Raw genomic sequence first — 21322 nt, 5'->3', positions numbered from 1 at the left:
CAGGTGGGGAGAATGCTGTTACACCCAGGTCCTGCTTGTGAGTGCCCCATGGGCACCTGTTTGGCCTTTGTGAGGACAGGGTGCCGGACTAGAGGGGGCTTTGGCCTGATCCAGTAGGACTTATGTTCATCCGGCTGCTGATCCTTTTAAACTGGAGATGCGAGGAACTGAATGTGGCAACCTACTAAATGCAAGGCATGTGCTCTTCCACTGAGTTATAGTGGGGTGAGGATGCATACATGTCGTACATTTAAAGCACACATACTGGGGGGGGGGTTAATAATGCGAGCTGTAGCTTAAGGGTGCTGGGAATTATAGATCTGTGAGGGGTAAACTACAGTCCCCACAATTCTTGGTGGAGTGTGTGTGTGCTTGAAATGGAAGTTGTATATACAACCATTGCCTGTTCTGCAATTTATTAAACTGAAAGGGGAGATCTGTGGGTGATTAAATGCAGCGGTAGTCTTTTCTTTGACAGAAGAATGATGCATTTCAAAGGGGTGGGAGTGACACAGTCTGCAGAATGCCAAAAACACATCCAGAGGTGTTCCTGCATGGGCATTTGTTTAGGGTCAAGATTAAGATTGTGAATTATAAGGGTCCATCCCAGCTCTACAATTTTTATGTATGCTTCCCTAGAAGTAAGCCACACTGAGCACATTAGGATTTATTTCTGATAAACCCCCGAAAGAGTGCTCAGTAAAAAAAGCTCAATACTCAACTTTTTTTTTTTTAAAGGCTCAACAACTTAACAACTTGTGTCCTCTGGACTGTCACTTTTTGAAATATGGCAACCCTAATGGTCCTTCATCATCTTGGAAAAAGATGATCTGGGTATGTTTAGTCTGGATAAGGGGATGCTTAGAGGATATATGATAGCCGTCTTCAATGTCTCAAGGCCATGAAAGAATCACAGAGCCTGCAAGTCAAATCCCACTTCCTTGAGACGAAGTACGAAATACCATATGGTTTCACTACTTGAGGGCAAAGAAGAAGAAGAAGAAGAGTTTGGATTTGATATCCCGCCTTTCACTCCCCTTCAGGAGCCTCAAAGCGGCTAACATTCTCCTTTCCCTTCCTCCCCCACAACAAACACTCTGTGAGGTGAGTGGGGCTGAGAGACTTCAGAGAAGTGTGACTGGCCCAAGGTCACCCAGCAGCTGCATGTGAAGGAGCGGAGACGCGAACCCGGTTCCCCAGATTATGAGACTGCCGCTCTTAACCACTGCACCACACTGGCTCTCTAAGTCAGATTTACTAGCTTTTATTATTATACGGATCAGCATCATCATATGGAGCAAGAGACGGAAAATGGACCAGACAGGCGTGGAATCAGTTCCATGTCCCAAACTGCTCAGGCTCAGTTTTCCTCCTCTGTGAAATGGGAAACTAACCACAGTGGCCTGCCCTGCAGGACTGTTGTAAAGGGCAAACAAATAAAGGGCTAAAGCGTATGCATATAGCACAAGCAAGAATGCTTTTGCAATGGGGCCACATATCTGGCCCCCCACGCCTCTCCATCCCTCCCAAGATGGCTTCCCCATATAGGCGCCTAACGCATTGCCCGTCTGCCGGGGCGCGGGCCGCGGTAAAATGATATTGCCACCTCTCCACAGGCCCCCATGGTTTAAAAACAACAGCCCTTCAACAATACTGTATATTACTTTTATTTGTATTGGTAGCACGGAATAAATCAGGCGACTTCCTTAGACAGCCTCTCCACGAGCTGGAGGCCCGCTTCCCCCGCTCCCGCTTCCCTTCTCCCCCTCCCCCGCCCCACTCCGGAGAGAGAGAGAGAGAGAGACTGACTTCCTGGAAGGTTCTCTCAACCTAACCTGCTGCCTGGCCCCGCCCCCAGGCCTCCCGGGTCCTTCGGCGGCGGCCGTAGCCTGGCGGAGGAGCGGTGGGCGTGGCTTGGAGGGCCCCCGAGAGAAGTTAAGTTGCACCGTCCATGCTCGGCTGCCTTGTTCTCTCTTCTCTCTCCTTAGGAGAGGGGAGGGGGGCGGGAGAAGTGGCTCCTTAGAGGGTGAGTCCGCGTGGGGGGAGGGGACCAGGCCCTCAGGTAAGGAGGTGCTATTATATTTTTTCAAATATAAAAAGGCCTTTTCCTCTTTCTCTTCACAAACCCACACGACCGCGGGGGGGGGGAGAGAGAGGGGGGAGGATTATTATGGGATGGCCCTCTTCACGACGCAGGCCCGATGCGGGGACGTTCCCCTCCCCCTCCCTCCCTCACCGCCGCCGCTCTCCTACGGCGAGTGAGAGGGACCATTTCTGAAGGGAGGGGGAGGGCCCTTCGCTTTCCGCCCTCCGGGCTTCGCTTAATGGGAAAGGTGGGAGGGAGAAGCCAAACCCAGCTTTTGCAGAGGGGGAAGGAAGAAAAAGGCTGCTTGGGTGTATTTCCTCCCTCCACCCCCCTCCAAAAAAAAAATCCATGTCGCATTCTCTCTTGTGCATTTCTCTCTCTCCCCCGTCCCTGTCGGCTCTTTTTATTTTGTGTGTGTTTTCATCGCCATCCGGTTTCTAGTAAAGGTTGGGAAGGAAGGATTGCACCCCTGCTAAAGCCCTTGCACACACAGGCCGCCTCGGAGGAGGAGAGGAAAAGGAGGTGGATTGATCTTGGATGAAAAGAAGGGAGCTGGATTTGGGGAGAAAAAGGAGGAGGCCGAGATCTGGGTGGTGGGTGGATGTTGCATCCAGGAAGGGGAATTTCGGTGGACGTTTGTCGAGAGCAACCTGTGCGCAGAGAGGATGGCTCTCCTGCACTGCATGGACCTTTTGCGCGTGTGGGTCGTTCTGTTCAGAAGTTGTGATGGGGTGGGAAGATGACATGCGGGCACAGTCGTATGAGGAAGTGAGTCCCTTGTTGCCACATGGAGTTTGGCACGGAGTGGGTGGTAGGGTTCTCTGATGTACTGCCAAACAGCAGCAGTCTTCAACATTGTCAGCTCCAGACGCACCTGGAACCCGAGTGTGCATTTGGGGACCAGTTTCTTACACGGTTTTATTGTATATTTGTAGGGCTGCCCATCTTGGAGCAGGCTGTAACTTGGTAGTTCAGATGTTTTAGAGCTTGCACGTGGGAAAGGCTTTAAATGCAGATGTGTCGGGTTTTGAAATCAGTGAGTGGCCAGGTGAGAAAGTGGATCTACAAGTGCTTGTCAGCTTCCTAGCCATTTGTGTGCGAGGGGGACTTGTCAATGGATGTGTTCTCGTAGACAGAAATTTCAGCCTTCCACATGGCATCTTTTTTTCATTTCTACACATCTGCGTCTGGGAATGGCTTTCATATGTTTTATCACAAAAGTATAGGAGGAAAGCAGTGCAGATGTCTCCTCTGTTCTCTGGCGATACTGACAAGGTCAGAGGATAGTCTAGTCAGTTTCCACCTATGCTAGGAGGAATTTGCCCATTCACTCCTCTCCCCTGTTGCTTCAATGTTTATGCACAATTGTTGATGCAAAGGCTTTTTTCCTAACAGTTTCAGTTTCTTTGGAGAGTGGAAGTGGGGATAGTGAAAAAAATGGCAGAGGGGTGGGCTGGAATGATACCTGGGCTAGAGAGATTTGCATGCAGCTAATTTTTTTATCGCCATTTCTCTCAGACAGAAAGATGATCTTAGGGTGGGACATGTGAAAGTTGTTTTTATTGTGTTGTTTGGACCAGTGATTGGGAAGGAAGAGGTGTGATCTGTAGTTCACAGATTGTTTAGGAAAATATTCTGATGTATTGAGAGTTAAACCGCAGTCCTGAGACATGGGTGTGGAGGGGAGATTTTCTGCAGTGTTCATCAGATGTTTTAGTCTCTTGCCCCATGCAGACTTGGAAACATTTTCAAGGTTCCTGAGAATCAACATTTGATTTGTTAGGCACACAAGTAGCTGAATACCTGATATATTTCTAGTCTTGTTGATCTGTGTTTCTTTCTCTTTCCCCCTCCTTTTTAGAAGGCGGCTGCAAACCTACGCTATTTACTTGGAAGTAAATTCTGTTGGAATCAATGGGATTTACTCTCAGGTAAGTGTAGCTTACAATAGGGGTGGAAGAAAATGTATGTTGGGGAAAGGGCAACTAGGAAGGCTTCAAGCCTTTGCATGTGTTTGAGGGTTGAGCTAATATTGATCAGCCCACATTGTCAAAGATGGTTTGTGGAGGGAAAAGGAAGCAGTGGAACTGAACAATGATTTCAGCTGAGAATGGCCTTTTCAGTTTCAGGAATTCTAATAACTGATTTCAGTGCAGTCTTGTACATGACTCCTCAAAAGCAAGTCTCAGTTTGAGTGGGACTTAGTCCCAAGTAAGTGGGTATAAGATTACATCCATATTTAACTTTTCCCCATAATATCTGTGAATGCATATTTAGTCGCTTAATGCCAGTGCTTTAGCTTTTGACTTCCACTCTCATGTTCTGGGAGTTAGTATGGTTAAAAAAATGGTGAAAGAATGCATCCCTTTGCCCTCCCCCCAGTCATATTGCATATGGAGAAATAAGGATTATAATCTGCTCTAGTTGTTACGGAGCCGGGGAGTGGTTGTTGTTATGGAACAATTAACATGAGGTGTCTGGGTGGGTGGAATATATTATACTGTCTAAAGGTGTGCATAAGCTAGGATAAGGAAAATGTACACTTGGCATTCATGTACTTTTTAGTTTGGGGGAAGGGGAGAATTATTTTTTTATAGGCAGTCCTAGAGACCCACCAGAGGTCAGTCAATCCTGGGCATCCTACTATACACATTTTCTCCCTCAGCCAGCTTTTGGGCTGAATATTTTCAGCATTTAATGTTTTGAAAACCTCACTTTCTCTCTGTAGCCAAGGACTGGTAATGGTGCTTCTGCTCTTTGAGATGGGTTGGTCTGTGTACGGCATTGGCTTCAACGTAACGGAGAAGCCAGAGAATGTTGCAACAATTGGGCAGGTATCTGCCATGGGTGGTATAGGGCAGGGATGGGCAGCCTGTGCCCCTTCCCAATGTTGCAAGGCTGCAACTCCCATCTTCCCTGATTCCACTGGCCATGCTAATGGGAATTTTAGTCTGACAACATATTGAGGGCCACATGTTGCCCCCAACCTCCTTATTTATTGGACTTATTAGTTTTTTTAAAAAAAACACACCTTAATTTAAGTTCAAAGCTAATTGCAATATAATGGAAAGCAAAAATTCAAATAATATAAAGTTAAAAATAAACTAAAAGTTAAAAATCTTGAGATACATAAAAAGCAGTCTTAACAAATCCCGCCCACTGAAAGAGGCTACAGTGTCAAAAAGTTAAAGACCAAAAGCTTGGCTTTTTAAAAAAAGAAGTTTCCCCCTGGTGCCTAGAGGTAGCTAGTGATGGTGCCTAGCATGCCACCCTGGCCAGAGCATTCCTTAAGTGGGGAGCCACCGCTGAAATGGCCTGGTCTTGTGTTTCCACCATCCAGATTTTCCTCCGAGAAGGCCCACTGAGAAGGAGCTCTCTTGAGGAACACAGGGTCTGGTTTGGTTCGTAAGGGGAGAGGAGGCGAGCTTTAGCCCATCATTGATCAGAGTTGTCATTTGGTCTTCTCCACGTGCCCTAATAGTCCCTGATAATTTATTTCCCACAGCTGTTTGGCAAACTGGGGAGCCAGCTGGGCTTTTGTAGGCAAGCAAGGGCATCAAGTTCCTGGGACATTTACCCACTACAAAAGCTGACTGCGACTTCAAAAAGGCCAGCAGGAAATCCCCAAAGCCTCCAGAAACACCAACCAGGATTCATCAGGCTTTGAGTGAGGACTATCCTAATATGTCTCCCACAAAGATGTGCTCTTTTGAGCTCCCATGACCTTAAACCAGGGGTGGGAACCTAGTCCTCTCTAGATGTTGCTAGACTACAGCTCAGATCAGTCCCAGCCAGTACAGCCAATGGTCAGGGATGATGAGGGATTTGGACCAGCATCTGGCAGTCCAATGGTTCCTCAGTCCTGGTTTGGGGATGGCAAGTTCCATCCAAGACTGGCTTCATGTTTGGTGGACCTCCCAGTATGTTTCCAAGCACAATTCAAAGTGTTGGTGCTGACCTATAAAGCCCTAAAAGCCTTGGGCCGGTATAACTGAAGGAGCATCTCCACCCACATTGTTCAGCCCAGACCCTAAGGTCCAGCTCCAAGGGTTTTCTGGTGCGGTTCCCTCACTGTGAGAAGTGAACTTACAGGGAACCAGGCAGAGGGCCTTCTGAGCAATGGCACGCATCCTGTGAAATGCCCTCGCATCATCTGTCAAGGAAATAAATAACTATCCGACTTGTAGAAGACACCTGAAGACAGCCCTGTATCAGGAAGTTCTTGATGTTTAGTGTTTTATTATGTTTTTATATGTGCTGGAAGCCTCCCAGAGTGGCTAGGGCAACCCAGCCAGATGGGTGGAGTATAAATAATAATTACATTATTATTGTTATTATTTGGATGAAATGTTCTAGCTGGGCACACCACCTCCTTGCTGTTGTGGCCACTGCTCTTTTTGCTTGTCCTCTTCTCTTGCGCCCAGTCCAGACCAACTGTCCAGAAGGAGAGTTCAAGGCAAGAGGGAGAAGGATGCTTAATCGCTGCAATATGGTCACTATTTGTCTGCTTGGAGAGGTAAAGTGACTGGGCATTGAGAGCAATGAAGGACAGGGGTTCTGGAAGTTGGCTGACAGGTTGTTTTGGATGCCGAAGGTCCTAGGTTCAGTACCCAGCATCTCCAGGGAGAGTTCCCTTTCAGAAACCCTGGAGGATTGCTGCTGGTCATTGTGGACAGTATGAAGCTAGATGGATCTAGTGGTCTGACTCTCTGTAACACAGCTTCCCATGTTTCTATTGGCCCAGTGTGAAGCTCCCTGAGTTCCCGCTGTGCATATCTCTGCAGAGACAGTGCAGATGGAGCCATGGACACAGCTGGTTGTGGAGTGTTAGCTGTGTGCACACTGTCAGTTTCCATGCTCTCCTGAAAGGCTGATGCTCTTGAAGTCTGAAAAGAGGAAGGGGTTCATTTGTCGTATTCCCATTGTGACGTGTTCGCTGCATTGCCGCTCCTTTGGGAGAAAGGGCAGGATATAAATGCAATAAATAAGTGTTGAACAAGGTGACTGGCATGTGACAAAGTTGCTCCTCCCTTGGGGGCAGGGGGCTGGAATAGGTGGTCCGCCTCATCCTTCCCTAACTCAGCAGGAGCATCTTCTTGCTTTCTTGGTTTGCTGGAAGGAAAGTGGGCTGTGTTAATATGGGCTTGCAAATAAGCCACTTGCCTAGCCTACCTAGTGTCAGTTTGCATAAATGCAAAGTGGGATCTGAGGATAAAAGGAGCCCCAATCTGTCATTTCTGTGAAGAACTTGTGAGGGGATTTGCTCCTGTACTAATTGTAGACAGGGTCACTGATGAGCTCTCTTGTGCTGTTCCCTGATAGGTAGCATGTAGTTTTGCAGGAGGGTTGCTGAGCTAGCTTTCTGTCTCTCTTCACAGTGATCCGTCAGCAAGGTAGTTCTTGGGAGTGCAGTGCAGTAAACTCCCATCACATTGTGATCGACATACTTAGAATAAAGTATTTTACATGGGTAAAATAGATGTCATTTTGTGTCACACTGCTGGCAGGAATTCTGCAGAATTGGCCTTCCTTCAGATATAAAGTTACCCACCCACTGACACATATATACTTTTTCTTGACTTAAATATGTATTAACACAAGCATTATATGTCCAAATAGATAGCCAAACAAGCTTTGCATTTGTAAGACACATGGTTAAGCATCGAAAGGGCAATAAATAGTGGATGATGGGTGCTTTATTTTCCTAGCCTTGTGTAAGTGTAAGTCTCTTGGCAACTACAAGGGCTCACGGGATCCACTTTCATTGTCCATCTGTTCATCCTTGCACCGCAGGAATATCGCTTAAAAGTCCATGAACTTCTGCACATACCAAGGATTTTGCCAAAACAAAGTTAATGCCAACAGTAATTTCTGACAAGAAATTTTGGGTGCATGGCAAAATCTCTGGCCCATCCTAGTGGGACTTAAGTTTTCTGCACATTTGGTAAACTGCCAAGCCCCCCCCCCCCCGGAGCCCTCTGCAAATATAGGTAGCTTGCGGGGGTAGGTCTCATATAATGGCTGCTTGAAGGAAATATGCTGGCTCACGGCAGCCCCTTCATACTAATATTAGCGGCATCAGTCTTTGCTAAATAGCCTAAAATGGGAAGCAGCGATTTAAAATGTTGGTGGAGAGAGAACGGGGAACACAATTGCCTTCAAAATGCTAGAGTAATTTTTAAAGTGGGGTTTTGTTCTTGCATACGTGTGTGAGTAGAGCTGTTGATGTCTTTCATTGTTTGTCCCCTTTTCTTCTCCAAAGCAGGGGAAAGAAATGAGGCCAGTCACAGTCTTCCTCTTTAGATTCAGGGGCAAAGATGCTGATGTAGCAATATAGAGGAAATTTAGGTGGGGGGAGGCGACTTGCGTCAATGTTTGCTGGTGGTAGGAATGAAAGGAATAAGCTGAAGTTTTTAAAACGGAGAAGAAAGTGAATGAGGGGCATCTGTGTGTTGCATTCTGAGCTGCGATCCGACTTCAGAGCTGTTTCCCTTCCTCTTAGAGAAGTGATACACTTCCTGTGTGGGATTGTAGCCTGGCATAACTACCACGCCTGCTTTTGCAGAATTTCACACGGGATTAGAATCCTAGTTTGCATCCTCCGCTCAGCAGGCATGCCTTGTAACCCAAGGTTTGTTTTCAAGGTCATCCAGTTCCTCCCCCCCCCCATCCTCTCTCTTTGAGATTAAGATGGAATGAAACACACCCACTCCCCTCGCTTCTGTTGCCTGCTCTCTTTATCCCACTGCACAGAGTTGACTCGGAAAGTTGACGAAAATGGATTAGGAAATGGTTCACGTCCTGCATGTTCCTGGTCTGCATGCAAGCACTGGACCCGTCGGAATCTAGAATTAATCTGTATCTTCTATCCTGCTTCAATGAAGTTGCAGTGGTTTCAGGCCACATTCTGAAGGATTCGTGTCCCGTGACCTGGTGATAGCCAAATGTCAAAGGAAGCTGAGCTTTGAACTGGATTTGGCTAATCACCAAGTGAGTTCAAACCGCTGGACCATCAAGGCTGTCACTCAGTGTCTGCTGGCAGTGGCCAGTCAGATGCCTCCGGGAGGTTCAGGAGCAGGGCATGATGGGAATATCCATCCCCTCCTGCTAATCCTCAGCATCTGGTGATCAGAGCTTTTGAAACATTGACGTTTTAATGGCTATTGTGGCTAGTAGGCCAGATTCCAGAAGACAAGTTGTGTTTTAGTCTGTCACAAGGCAGACAGCTCTCTGTCTCTCCTTAAGGGGAACGGGCATAATTCAGTTGACACTAGGCACCTTTTAAGTTCATTGATTTAAATGGGGAAAAAACTAATTAACAACTCTATATGCAGTCTCATGCCGGAATAAGCCACTTTCTCCCCAATCAGAGAGAGGTGCATTTTAAAGTGCTTTAACTTTAGACAGTCTTACCTGGTGGTGCTGGTAATGCATATTATCGCTGTTCCTAAGTTACATTTTCACCACAGATTTAACCAAACCGTGTCCAGGTAGCGAGGGAGAAAACACGGACACATGCCTTTCCCAGATCCTTTGACTTATGCAACTCTGTGACTAAAAGTGAATTTATCCCACAGGTATCTTTCTAGCTGCGTTCCTCTAGTGCAGCCACGTCCAACTCCTTAGAGGCTGCAATGTACTCCCAGCATAAAACAACTGGCAGTGATCTACCCATCTTTCTTTTTTTTATTTTGAGGGGGTGGTATGCAAGCCAACAAGCAGGGGGGTGCCTCCAAACATATTTATTTAGTAAGATTTGTGTGCCACTTAATTAAAAAAACCCCTCATAAGCGGTTTACACAAAACGTTATAAAATGCTTGTTTGTTTATTTATATTTTCAATTTATTTTTCCACCAAAAATAAATAAATAAAACTTTACAGATTTTGATGTAGACCATTATCCGTTGACTTTCCATCCCTGCCGTGCTTTCCATATTTACCCTTAAATGCTGCAGATTTCATGTATAACATCCAATACATCCATTTTAACCTGTTTTATCTTAATAATTGATGCCGATGCTCATATTTCAAATCCTTCTTGCGTTATAAAATGCTTGCTTAAAATAGGCAGAATAAAATTACAAATATAGATAAAAATCAACAGATTTTGAAAACAAATGAACATGATAAAATTTACACGTCTGGGTGAGCTTACCTAACAACCCCCCCCCCCCGGTGTGAACAGGCATCAAAAATACTACAGATAACTCACATTTTAGGCTTATTTAACATACTAGATTGCAGCTTTGAGCAGGGGGAGGAAATAAGTAAATGTCTATTTATTTATCAATACGCATGCATGCATGTATTGGATCTGGTAAGGCTTAGGGAAGGTGGTACTAGGGTTCTGATAGCATCCCAGGGTCTTCAAAGGCAGAGTAAGCCAGCCGGGAAGGAGGTGTGAGGGCTGTGGCAGGGTCCTAGAGTCCTCCCTTCCACAGCCAGGCAAGCTCTTACAGGACTTTGGGAAGAAGAATTAAGGGCTCTAGGACCCTGCGGGAGACCTTGCACCTCCTTCAAGGCGGGAAGGATCTGGGATGTTGCCTGAGCCCTTGCACCACCTTCCCAAAGTTGGGTAGGTTGGGGCCCAAGGTTATCTGGTAGGCCACAGATTAGCCACCCCAATATAGAACACCATTAGATCGTTCAGAGCATTTTGTCGCTACTATAACTGTAATCCTGACTATCCCTGCAAGGTAGGCCAGTTGTGTTTGCACCTTGCAAAAGTTGCTAGGCTAAGAAAACAGCTGAAAGCTGTCGGATAAGTTTGTTGTTGAGGTGCTACTTGAAATATGGGACTCCCTGACTCCTTATTATTGCTGCTCTGAACTTGAAATGGAAATCCAGCATTTTCCTGGGCCGTAAGCCTCATGGTATCAACCACAGAGTGGTTAAAGCAAAGCTTGAACGTAACTTCCAGCTGTCTTGTAACTGCCAAATTCGACCTTGAGTTACCTGGGATGTTTCCAGGTTGTTAAGGCGTAACTAAAACTTGTGTGTGTCGTTCGCCATTTACATGCTGCTTTTCACCATTAAAAAATGTTCTCCTTACAGCAGCTTACCAAGCAGCAAGAACCACCCAGTAATAAAAACCATAAGAACATAAGAAGGCGAGGTGTCCTGGATCAGGCCAAAGACCTGCTTGTGATGCCAGCATGTGACATTAAGAGACGTAGTCCTTAGTTTAGTCCCATCATCCCTGACCATTGAGTATGCTGATTGGGGCTGGCAAGAATTAGAGTGACATCTACATTGTACATTTAAAACACTTATACCACTTTAACAGTCATGAATTCCCCCCTCAAAAGAAGAAACTGTAGTTTGCCATACACTGAGCTACAATTCCCAGCACCCTTAACTGCAGTTCCCAGGAGAAGCCCTGACTGTTGAAGTGGTGTGAGATTGCTTTAAAGTCATGGTCTAGACTCTTTAATTCCTAGTAGCCCAAGTCAGCATCGCCAACGCTCAAGGATGATGGGAGTTGTAGTCTAGCAACATCTGCAGGGCCACAGGTTCCCCATTCCTGTTTTAGGGCTTCAACGATTGAACTGTGCTTGGAAACCAGGGGACGTGAAACCTAATTTGGGGTGGAGTGATCAGAAATCGTTGCAAGCTGCCACTGCATTTGGGATGCCTAGATTGTTGCTTCAGTGCACTGAGAACCTAGTTTGAAGGTTCTCTCTCTTTGAAGAGGGACTACTTGGTGGGTGTTTGCAGATGAGATATATCCTCATGGTTTGGAAAGGCTTTGCGTGGTGTGCGTTGCGAAGCTCCCATTGTGCAGGAAGCTTCCTTGCTTGCTGGAGATGTGCTGTTTGGTTAACTTATACGTGAACAGAACTTGCTCGTCCATGTGAACTGTAGATATAAGGGAGACTACCTATTTGGGACCGATTTTTTTTATATCTATCTATCTAGGGGAGGGGATTGACTTGCAGAACTCCGGAACATAGATTCTGGACCTGGTCAGTGTTCGTTTGCATTGTGTGTGTTTCTTTGACAAGGAGGGTGTTCTGAATTGAGCAAGTCATGTGAATTTATGTAGTGGGGGAGCAATAAATGTCCTCATCTCCCCAGCCCTATATCATCACATCTCCCTCTTGTGAGCCAAATCCAAGCCGCCTAAAAAAAATATTTTAAAATGCTGGTGTTAATATTACAATATATTTAGGAGGGGGAAAATGCATGTACTTGAACAAACAATATATCCAAAGGCGAAACAGGAAGGGGAAGGCTCCTCTTGTGGCAAATGCCCCAGTAGGATCCTTCCCCCTCTGTTGTGGGGCAAAGTGTTTGGCATCCATACATGTGTATGAACACTGTTGTTTGGGAGTGTTGAAGGAGTAGTTTTTAATTTGTACGACTGGTACGGGTGGTAGTTTTTCATCTTTCAGTTGAATTGGCCAAGAGAGTCCTCAATTAAATGGAGAAAAGTTACGGAGGGGAGTGTTTTTAATAAAAGCGCTTAATGAAACTGCAGATAGAGTTATTGTCTCTTTTCCGACAGGGAGGAAGGAATGCTTCTTCTTAGGCGATGTCTCTAGCTTGTATGCATCATTGATTGTAGACTTTCTGCTGTAGACTTGGTTTTTTTAAAAAAAGTAAGTTTCTTGCTTCAGAATGGTTGCAAAATTTGAGAGATCAATCAGCCGCTCATACAAGTGACCCGTTAAAATTATTTTAATTACTTTTTGAGCCCTTGAAACAGTACACATAATACATGCAATGCACCCAAGTGGATGGAGAATTATTATTATTATTATATTATTATTATTATTATTATTATTATTATTCTTTTAAAGTGTGCCGCTGAATAATCACAGTGCACGTAAGTACTGGTGTGGTGGGGCTCCCCGCCTTCGAAAATGGATACCCCAGCGGTTTGGGGTGGGAGAGGAAGCAGCCAGGATAAATGCACCTATATATGTATGCACAGGCATATGATAGGTGTTTGAGTGTATATGCATGCACATAGAAATTGGGGGGGGGGGCGAGGTGTCGTTTTTTGTGCCATTCGTTTGTGCATTATATCAAGATGCTCCGCTGAGCCGATGGGATGTATTTCTGCCCCTCCACAGACACACATGAGATGCAGGGATGCAAATGAGCAGTGACAGGGGAGGGGGGCAGCCCCTCTTTCTCTCTGCAGTGAAGCAGAGGAAAGAGGCTGGCTGGCACTCTGTGTCTGGCTAGCTGAAAGGGGGGGGGGGAGCTGAAGGGGGGAGTGGGAAGAGAGAGCGGCTGGGCCTGGCTCCCTCCCTGCACACGGAAGGAAGGAGATGCCGGAGGTTTGGAGGAGGAGCTGTTGCCGCTGCTCTGGGGCTGGGTAGGATCCGGGGATCGGATGGGGAGACCTTGGGGGTGGAGGGGGAAAGGCAGCTTCCAGCGAGGAGGGGGGAGGGGAGGCAGATTGTGGGTAGCAGGAGGTAAGCGGGGTGGGGTGGCTTGGGGACAGCGACGAAACTGGAGACAGCAGGGAGGCGGGGTGGGGGGTTGGGGAGGACTGGGGCTTGCAGGTTTGGGGGTTAGGGTGGAAGGAGGCGAAGGAAGGAGGGAGCTGGCACTCGGATGAGGAGGTAAAGAGGGGGGGCACGATGTGGGGCTTGTAAGGGGAGGGGTGGCTTGGCTGCCGGGTGGAAGGAATGCCGGGGCTGCAGAAAAATGGTGGGTTCAAGAGGTGCCGGGGTTCACGGCTGGGGGTGGATTTGGGTTAGGCATGGAGGCTATGTAGGGAGCTCCGTGGGGATGGAAGAGGGTGGGGGGAGGCACGCCGGGTTGCAGCGTGCAGAGAATGGGGTGCGTTAGGGGGCTGGGAAGGCAGAGGTGTGCAGACAGGCGGAGGGCAAGGCTTTGGGGGGAGGATGGATAAGCCCAGGCTGGGTGGAGGGAGGATGTTGGGGCAGGTGGGTGCAAATGGATGGAGGAGGAACAACCGCCAGGTGGGCTGGAGGGAGAAGAAGGGGCCCTGGTGTGAGGCTAGCAAGGCAGGGGGGAAGAGAAGGAAGTGTTGAGAGGCCAGGGGATTCAGTTCAGAGGTGTGCAGGGGTCCAAAATTGGGTTTGTTGGCAGATGCGAAGTGACGGGAGAAAGCCCTTGAAATAACTAGAGGGGTGTGAGGAGGATAGGAAGTGGGGTACAAGGATGCTCCCCCCAAGAAAAAGGGTGTGCAGGGGGGAAAGGGGATGGATGTTGTTTTAGTGGGAGCTGTTTAAATCTGTAAAACAGCCAAGGAAAGCAGGGGGAGTGGAAATTCATAGTTTCAAGTTAAAAGACCCACTTGTTCCGTTTTGTTTTTTCTCTTGAGGCTGTTTTTGGTCCGGGTGTCTTGACTGGAAGGGTCAGGGGTGGTCGCTGCTGGACTAGAACTCCCTTCACCCTGATTCTGATGGGAGTTGGAGTCTGTCAGCATCTAGAGGGCCAGAGTTTAGCTACACCTGACCTAGGACATGAACAAGGGAACACAGAAAAGAGTACTTCCTCCTGACAATGACTTGCTAACTTTCAGGTGTTGTGCATCCTCAGATTTCCTTCTTGCCTTTCTCCCCACCCCCTTACAAGACCTCTTCTTTGGTTTTTTGATAATATGCAAATTAAATTAAATCAGCTCATTGGTCGGTTGAAAGGCAGAAGATACACCTTAGCCGACTGGTCAATTGACATTCCTATCTTTTAGAGCAGGATCTCAAACTGTGTCTCTCCAAAGGTGGCCAGTCTCCAGGCTCCCATCAGCCTCAGCAGGCATGGCTGATTCTCAGGGTTCATGGAGGTTTTCCCACCTCTGGAGGGCACTATGGCACCCACCTGTCTTGAAGGGCACCCATAGGTGATGTGGTCTCTGTCTGGATTTTCCAGGACAAGCAACTCTTGTGTCCTTGGAATTAAGGAGTAAGGTGAAAAGATTCCAAAATTGCAGAGAATCTAACAAGCACCTGTCCAATGCATTTTGGCTAATTAAAAATAAAACAAAGCCCAACCCTACTAGTTAAAGATCAGATATGCAGAAACACATTTTGGCTTTGAGTTTAACCCTGGAATAGCCTGCTATGCACAGAAGCAACCACAACTTCTTTGCTTTATTTTTGCATCCTTCTCCTCACCAGAAATTGTGCCACTAACAGACCATCATCCACCAGTTGCTTCAGATGCAATTTTTAAAGAGGCATCTCATTTTGCCAGGCCCATAAGACGGGGCCCTGTTGTTGCTAAATTTTTATTTCTGGAATCCTGTTTTAATGAAACTCTTATTTGGGCTTTTTTTTAAAAAAAAAGTTGTATTGTGTTTGTTTATTTAATTTCTATACCGCCCTTCATCCAAGTATCACAGGACAGTTTGGAATATACCTTAATGTTGCATTTTTTTGCATCTGGCTTAGGGATTTTTAGAATAGATGGTGCTTTTTGGCAATCCTTGTAAGGGAAAATCTGTAGATAATATTTCCCTGGAAGTAGTTATGTTTCTGCAGCTGTCGTCAGGCTCATCCACACTTGTTCTAAGAACAGGAACACATTCTCTCCATAAGGAGGATGGTGCAAAGCTGATTCAAAGTCCTGTTCTCATTTACCTGGAGGGGTTGGTTACTTTGGCAAGAGGTATAGACATCCCTGGAGAGGCAAATTTCTCCTCCACTAACTGTTCGGGGTAGAGAGTGCATTGTTGCTAACTATTAATAATGATTTTAAGAGAAGAACCTGTTAATTGTCCTTCCTCACACAATCTTTTCTCCTAGGACCCATTCATATGTCAGAAATAACATAAGCATGGTTTTGGGGGTGGGGGAATTGCTGGGCTTTGCACTTTAGAAACATACAGTGGTACCTCTGGTTATGAATGGAATCTGGTCTGGAGGTCCATTTGTAACCGGAAATCGCTCATAACATGAGGTGCGCTTTCACTAATGGTGTCTCCCTCTGCGCGTACGCTTCTGGTGTGTGATTTCCATTTGCATCCTGGGGCAAAGTTCGCAACCAGGATCAGCCACTTCTGGGTTAGCGGACCTGGTAACCTGGAGCGTGCGCAACCAGAGGCGTTCACAACAAGAGGTACCACTGTACATTTATTTAACAACATTTATATACCACTTGAATGCAGTAAAACCTCTAAAGCTTTTTGCAAGAAATATGAAAACCACCACTGAAAGTTTAAAACCAATTAACATTGTCGGTAACCTAGAAAAAGATCAGAACCCATTGACATTCACACATCCAGATAGGTTTGCATAAATGAAAATGTTTTTCAATGGGTGCCAAAAAGAGTTCAGCAAAGGCATCTTGCCTGATGTCCATAGGTGGGGAGTTCCAAAGTTCAGGTGCTGCCACACAAAAAGATCAATTTCTTACAACTGCAGAACGAGTGGCACCTGTAGCAGTGCTTTTTTTTTAAAAAAAAAAATATTTTATTAAGTTTAACAATAGAAAAGTAGAACAATAAAAACACAAAGAAAATATAAAACACAACAATACAAACTTTCACGATACATAAAATACAAACATTTAACAAGAAAACAAAAAAAGACAATCAACACTCAAAAAGTAAAATAAGAAAAAACACAGATCACTCTTTTCCAATTATTCATCTTCAATTAACTTATTTTCCTGACTTCCTCACGCCTCCCTTTTTTATATCCCCTTTTAACAATTAGTTCAGCAAATTCGTATCCTACTACTTTATCCTTATTTATTTTACCTCCCAAATTTCAAATTTTTATCTCTTATTACTAGAACCCCTTCATTTTAATTCAATGTCATCAGCATTCATACATTTTACAATACTTCTGTAAATAAGTTTTAAATTTCCTCCAATCTTCCTCCACCAACTCTTCTCCCTGGTCTCAGATTCTGCCAGTCATCTCAGCCATTTCCATATAGTCGATTACTTGCATCTGCCATTCTTCCAAGGTGGGTAATTCTTGTGTCTTCCCTGTAGCAGTGCTAATTTTGCAGATGGATGTGGTGGAGAGGATGGGGGGCAGAGCTTGCATTTTTTCATTGCCTTCCCGTGCAAAAGAATTCTCTGCACATGAAAAGATATAATGGGCTGTTGGGAGACTGTGAGACCTTTGGTTCCTAGACCTGCTAGCGATTTTTCCGTGCTTCACTTTGTTATTCTGGGAGAACACTTACAGAAGAGTGTGCTTTGGTTTTTACAAAGGACAAGGACAGCTGATAAAATTATTTAATTATTTGATATAACAACAACAACAGGAAATTGCTTTATATTGAGTCAAAAAATTGGTTCCTCTAGCTCAGCGCTGTTTCCACTGACTGGCAGCTCTGCAGTATTTCAAAGAGGAGTGTTTTCCCAGGCTTACCTGAGGAGGCTGCAGATTGGACCTGCTGCACCAATGAGCTACACCTTTTCCCCTAAGGGCACTCTAGGCAGCGCTTTCTATCCTGGAAGACATTATTCCAAAACTCTTCTCTGCCCTTCTTTGCGCTTGGATACTTGAAATGAATTCTTTATTTCTGTTCTGCATTGGGTGATTCGTTATTATTTTTGAAAAATCGTGTGTCGCATATTCTCAGTGCAAATTAGGCAGGAATCCCATTATGAACATGGCTCTGTTTGGAGGGCATTGTGTTGACGTGTAGCCCTGAAAGCCTTCAGGTGACTGCTAAATGACGATGCTTGCTGTAGATTTCCAAGCCTTTCTGGGTTCGGTGATCCCAAATGAGAAGCCACTGCATAAACTGAGTAAGTGACCCCCCCCCATCCACTCTAGGAAACTGGAGGCCATAGCTCTATGGTGGAGCACATCATTTGAATGCAAGAAGATCCATGGGTCAATCTGGTATCTCCAGACTAATGATATTGACTCAGCTGCTACTTCTGTGGGCTAAACCAGGGATGGGGAGCCTGTGGTCCTCCAGATGTTCTTGGGACTCCCAACTTCTATGGACCAGTGTCCAAGGAGTCATAGCCCGGCATCACCTGCTGGGCCACAGGTTCCTCAACCCTGCTCTAGGGAGTCACTGCCAGAAGTGGGCTTAAGAGCAAAGCTCTTGAGTCCTTTTTGTGTAAGCACTTCCTATGGTACTCTGTAATTCTTTCTGAAGAATTTCCTGCACTGTTCTCAGCAATGGGTTGTTAGTTTCTCTAGTTAGATCAGCGCTGGGAAACCTGTGGTCCTGTAGATGCAGCTCCCATTGCTCCTCACTGTTGACCAGGTTGGCTGGGACTGATGGCAGTTTGAGTTCAGCAGCGCCTGGGGGGGCCACAGGTCCCTAGCCCATGGCTTAGATCAGGGGTCAGCAAACTTACTGAACCTCGGGCCGGTGTCTCCAGTGCCGATCGCATGGAGGGTGGGGGAGCGTGTTCCATATGCGTCCTCACGCTCTATTTCTGGCACACTTCCGGGTCAGAGGAGCACCGGAAATAGCTTGTGCTCATGTGCAATGGGCCTCCTCCCCCCCCCCGGATGTGCACCGGAAATAACGCTTGCGCATGCGCAAAGAATACTTGCACACGCGCACAAGCTATTTCCAGTGCTCCTCCGACCCAGAAGTGGGCAGCCGCGCAGCGCCGGTAAGAGTGGGAGGCGGGGGTTGCCGGAGGCCGGATAAATGAGTCCCCTTAGTTTGGGGACCCCGGCTTAGATCCTTACGCAGGTTCTCCACCATTTAAAATGTTTCAGGCTTGTCGCCCAACTAAGTCCGACTCAGAGGAGACCCATCTATTAACTTCAGTAGGGCTGGCATTGCACCCAATATGCTTAATTTGAGCTGTTGGCTCATTTACACATGCTCTCAGTGCTGCCGCTTGATGCCTCAATCTTTCCCAAATAAAGAGCCCAGATATGCTCTAGCAAAAATGAGTGGGTGGTAATGGAATGCCTTGAAGATGGTGCCTGTTGATAGACCGGAGAAGCCATTGAGTTGCACATCAGATGATTGAAAGTCTGTAGCCGCCTTCTGGGGGTCTGTTATTTGAATTGGAAACGGCCACTCTCCTGTGTTTGTTAAATCATCTGCATATCTTATTAAAAATGAGTTTCAAGTAAATGGGAACATAGGAAGCTACCTTATTCCAACTGCTAGCTATGTTCTGCCTCCCTAGTTAGAGGCAGCAATGTTCTGAAGACCAGTTGCTGGAAGCCACAGGAGGGGAGAGTGATGTTGTGCTCTTGAACTCAGGTCCTGCTTGCAGGCTTCCCATTGGCGTATCTGCTTGGTCACTGTGAGAACAGGATGCTGGGCTAGACGGGCTGTTGGCCTGATCCAACAGGCTCGTCTGTTCCCACTTCTAGCCCAGTATTGTGTCCACGGACTGGCAGTGGCTTTCTGGGGCTTCAAACAGGGGCCTTCCTACTGGGAGAAAGCAGAAATTGAACAGGGGACCTTCTGCATGTAAAGCTGGGGACCATTTGAGCCCTGGGATTCTAGAAGGTCATTGTTTGTTGCACAGGATATTCCTAAGGAGGGCAATGCTCAGATGTGGCCCATGCAAACGCTTGGCTTATCCTCTCTCTATGCATGCCTGGTGGTTTTAAGAGTTGGATTTTCCTGGTTTTTTGCTCCTTTCTAAATGAATTAACCAGATACTTCCAGTTCCTAGGAATTTTCGAACTTGGAAGAGGAGATGGGAAGAGCGATTGGCGGGCTTGGGGGGCATAGAGAGGTGTGTGCTTCTACTGATGGGTGCTACTGAAATGTAATCTGATAGAGCTGTTGTGTGTTTAATTTGTGGTCGGGGGGGGGGGAGAGAACAAAGCAGAGAGGTTCTGGGACTGGAACAGGTGTAAAAAGCTGTATTTTGTTAGTGGCCTTTGGGCATTCTAGGATATTGAAATCTGCTGTGTTGCTTCTTACTTAAAGCCCTGCACTTTCCTCCTTTCCAGCCGGCTCTAGACTGCCTTCTTCTTGCTTCATGAGGCTCAACCCCACCTGATTGTGACCCTTGGACCGCTGCAGTTGGGGAGGGGCCCCTCCGGACAGCCCCCTCCCTCAGCCAGCAGCCGAACCTCTCTCTTCTGCCATGGCTGACCCCATAATGGACCTCTTCGATGACCCCAACCTTTTTGGCCTGGACTCATTGACGGATGAGAGCTTCAGCCAGGGGGCCCCAGACCCCATTGAGGAGGCCCTGGGGCTGCCAGGCGGTGCCTTGGACTCCCTGGCAGGGGGCGCCAAAGAGCAGCCAGCCCCTGCACAGCTGGAGCCTCCCCAGCCACAGGCCCTGCCCCTCTCAGACGCGCAGCCCGAGGCTGTGCCTGAACTGCCGCAGCAGGATCAGCCGGGGCTCCTGCAGGCCCCTCAGGACCAGGAAGTCCTCAGCCAGGGCAACCCCTTCATGGGCGTCTCCTCTGCCACCACCACGACAGTTGCAGTGCCGTCTTCATCTGCCGGAGGGCAGCAAGGCGCCACTGTCACGGCGGCCCCACCTGCCGCCCCGAAGATTGTCATCTTGAAGGCGCCGGCAGGTAGTTCAGTGACGGGGGCGCACGTGGCCCAGATCCAAGCCCAGCCCATCGGGGCCGCCAACGGGGGCAAAGTGACATTCGCCAAGGTGCTGACAGGCACCCCACTGCGGCCGGGGGTCTCCATCGTCTCGGGCAATGCGGTGCTGGCCACCAAAGTGTCCCCTGGAGCGGGGGCCCCAGCCACACTCCACCGCCTGGTGCAGCCTGGCCGGCCCGTCAAGCAGCTGGTGCTCCAGCCCATCAAGAGCCAGCCAGGGGGCAGCACTGGAGCCACGCCCCTCAAGCCTGCCGTCACTCTGACCTCTACTCCAGCGCAGGTGAGCAAGCAGAAAGCGGTCAGGTGTGTTGGGACGGCCGGCTCGGGTGGGATACTGATCCAGGCAGCATGGCGCGGTTAGACTAGGGCATGGGAGACCAGGGTTTGAATCCCCACTCTGCCACGAAGCCCCCTGGGTGACCTTGGGCCAGTTCCCACCTCTCATCTTAACCCAGTGTTTTTCAAACTCTGGCCTCCACTGTTGTTGGACTACAACTCCCATCATCCCTAGCTAGCGGGACCAGTGTTCACGGATGATGGGGGTTGTGGTCCAACAACAGAGGGAACTGCTACCCTTGAGAGAGGTTCCCCTGAGAGAGGAGCTGTTCAAACAGCACCACACGATATTGACTGATGATGGAACAATACAAGGCAGCTCCTTTATATCCTTATTCTGGATATCTGTCTCTTAGGCTAGGGGTCACCAGGAATTCAGGAGCCTCTAGGCCAGGTGTGGGGAACATAGGAATCTGCCTTATACTGAGAATTGAACAGTGGGTCCA

General features: G+C 47.4%; 1 protein-coding gene across 4 annotated transcripts in view; it reads left to right on the top strand.

Moving 5' to 3' along the window:
* Positions 1–1865: 1865 nt before the first annotated feature.
* The window catches only part of CHD8 (chromodomain helicase DNA binding protein 8), a 65891-nt gene continuing 46434 nt past the window's right edge, over positions 1866–21322 (top strand). For 2 of the 4 annotated variants that reach the window (XM_053360595.1, XM_053360592.1), the window contains exons 1-2: positions 1866–2026; positions 19922–20820. In XM_053360595.1, coding sequence (XP_053216570.1) covers positions 20059–20820 — 762 coding nt within the window. In that variant the 5' untranslated portion in view covers positions 1866–2026; positions 19922–20058. Of the gene's footprint in view, positions 2063–3947; positions 4018–19921; positions 20821–21322 lie in introns of all 4 variants that reach the window. The other 2 variants (XM_053360594.1, XM_053360593.1) reach the window with 2 other exon arrangements.

The sequence above is a fragment of the Podarcis raffonei genome, chromosome 13 (genome assembly GCF_027172205.1).
Source record: "Podarcis raffonei isolate rPodRaf1 chromosome 13, rPodRaf1.pri, whole genome shotgun sequence".
Taxonomy (NCBI): domain Eukaryota; kingdom Metazoa; phylum Chordata; class Lepidosauria; order Squamata; family Lacertidae; genus Podarcis; species Podarcis raffonei.
Note: the sequence above shows the minus strand (reverse complement) of the source record. Positions and strands in the feature narration are given on the sequence as shown.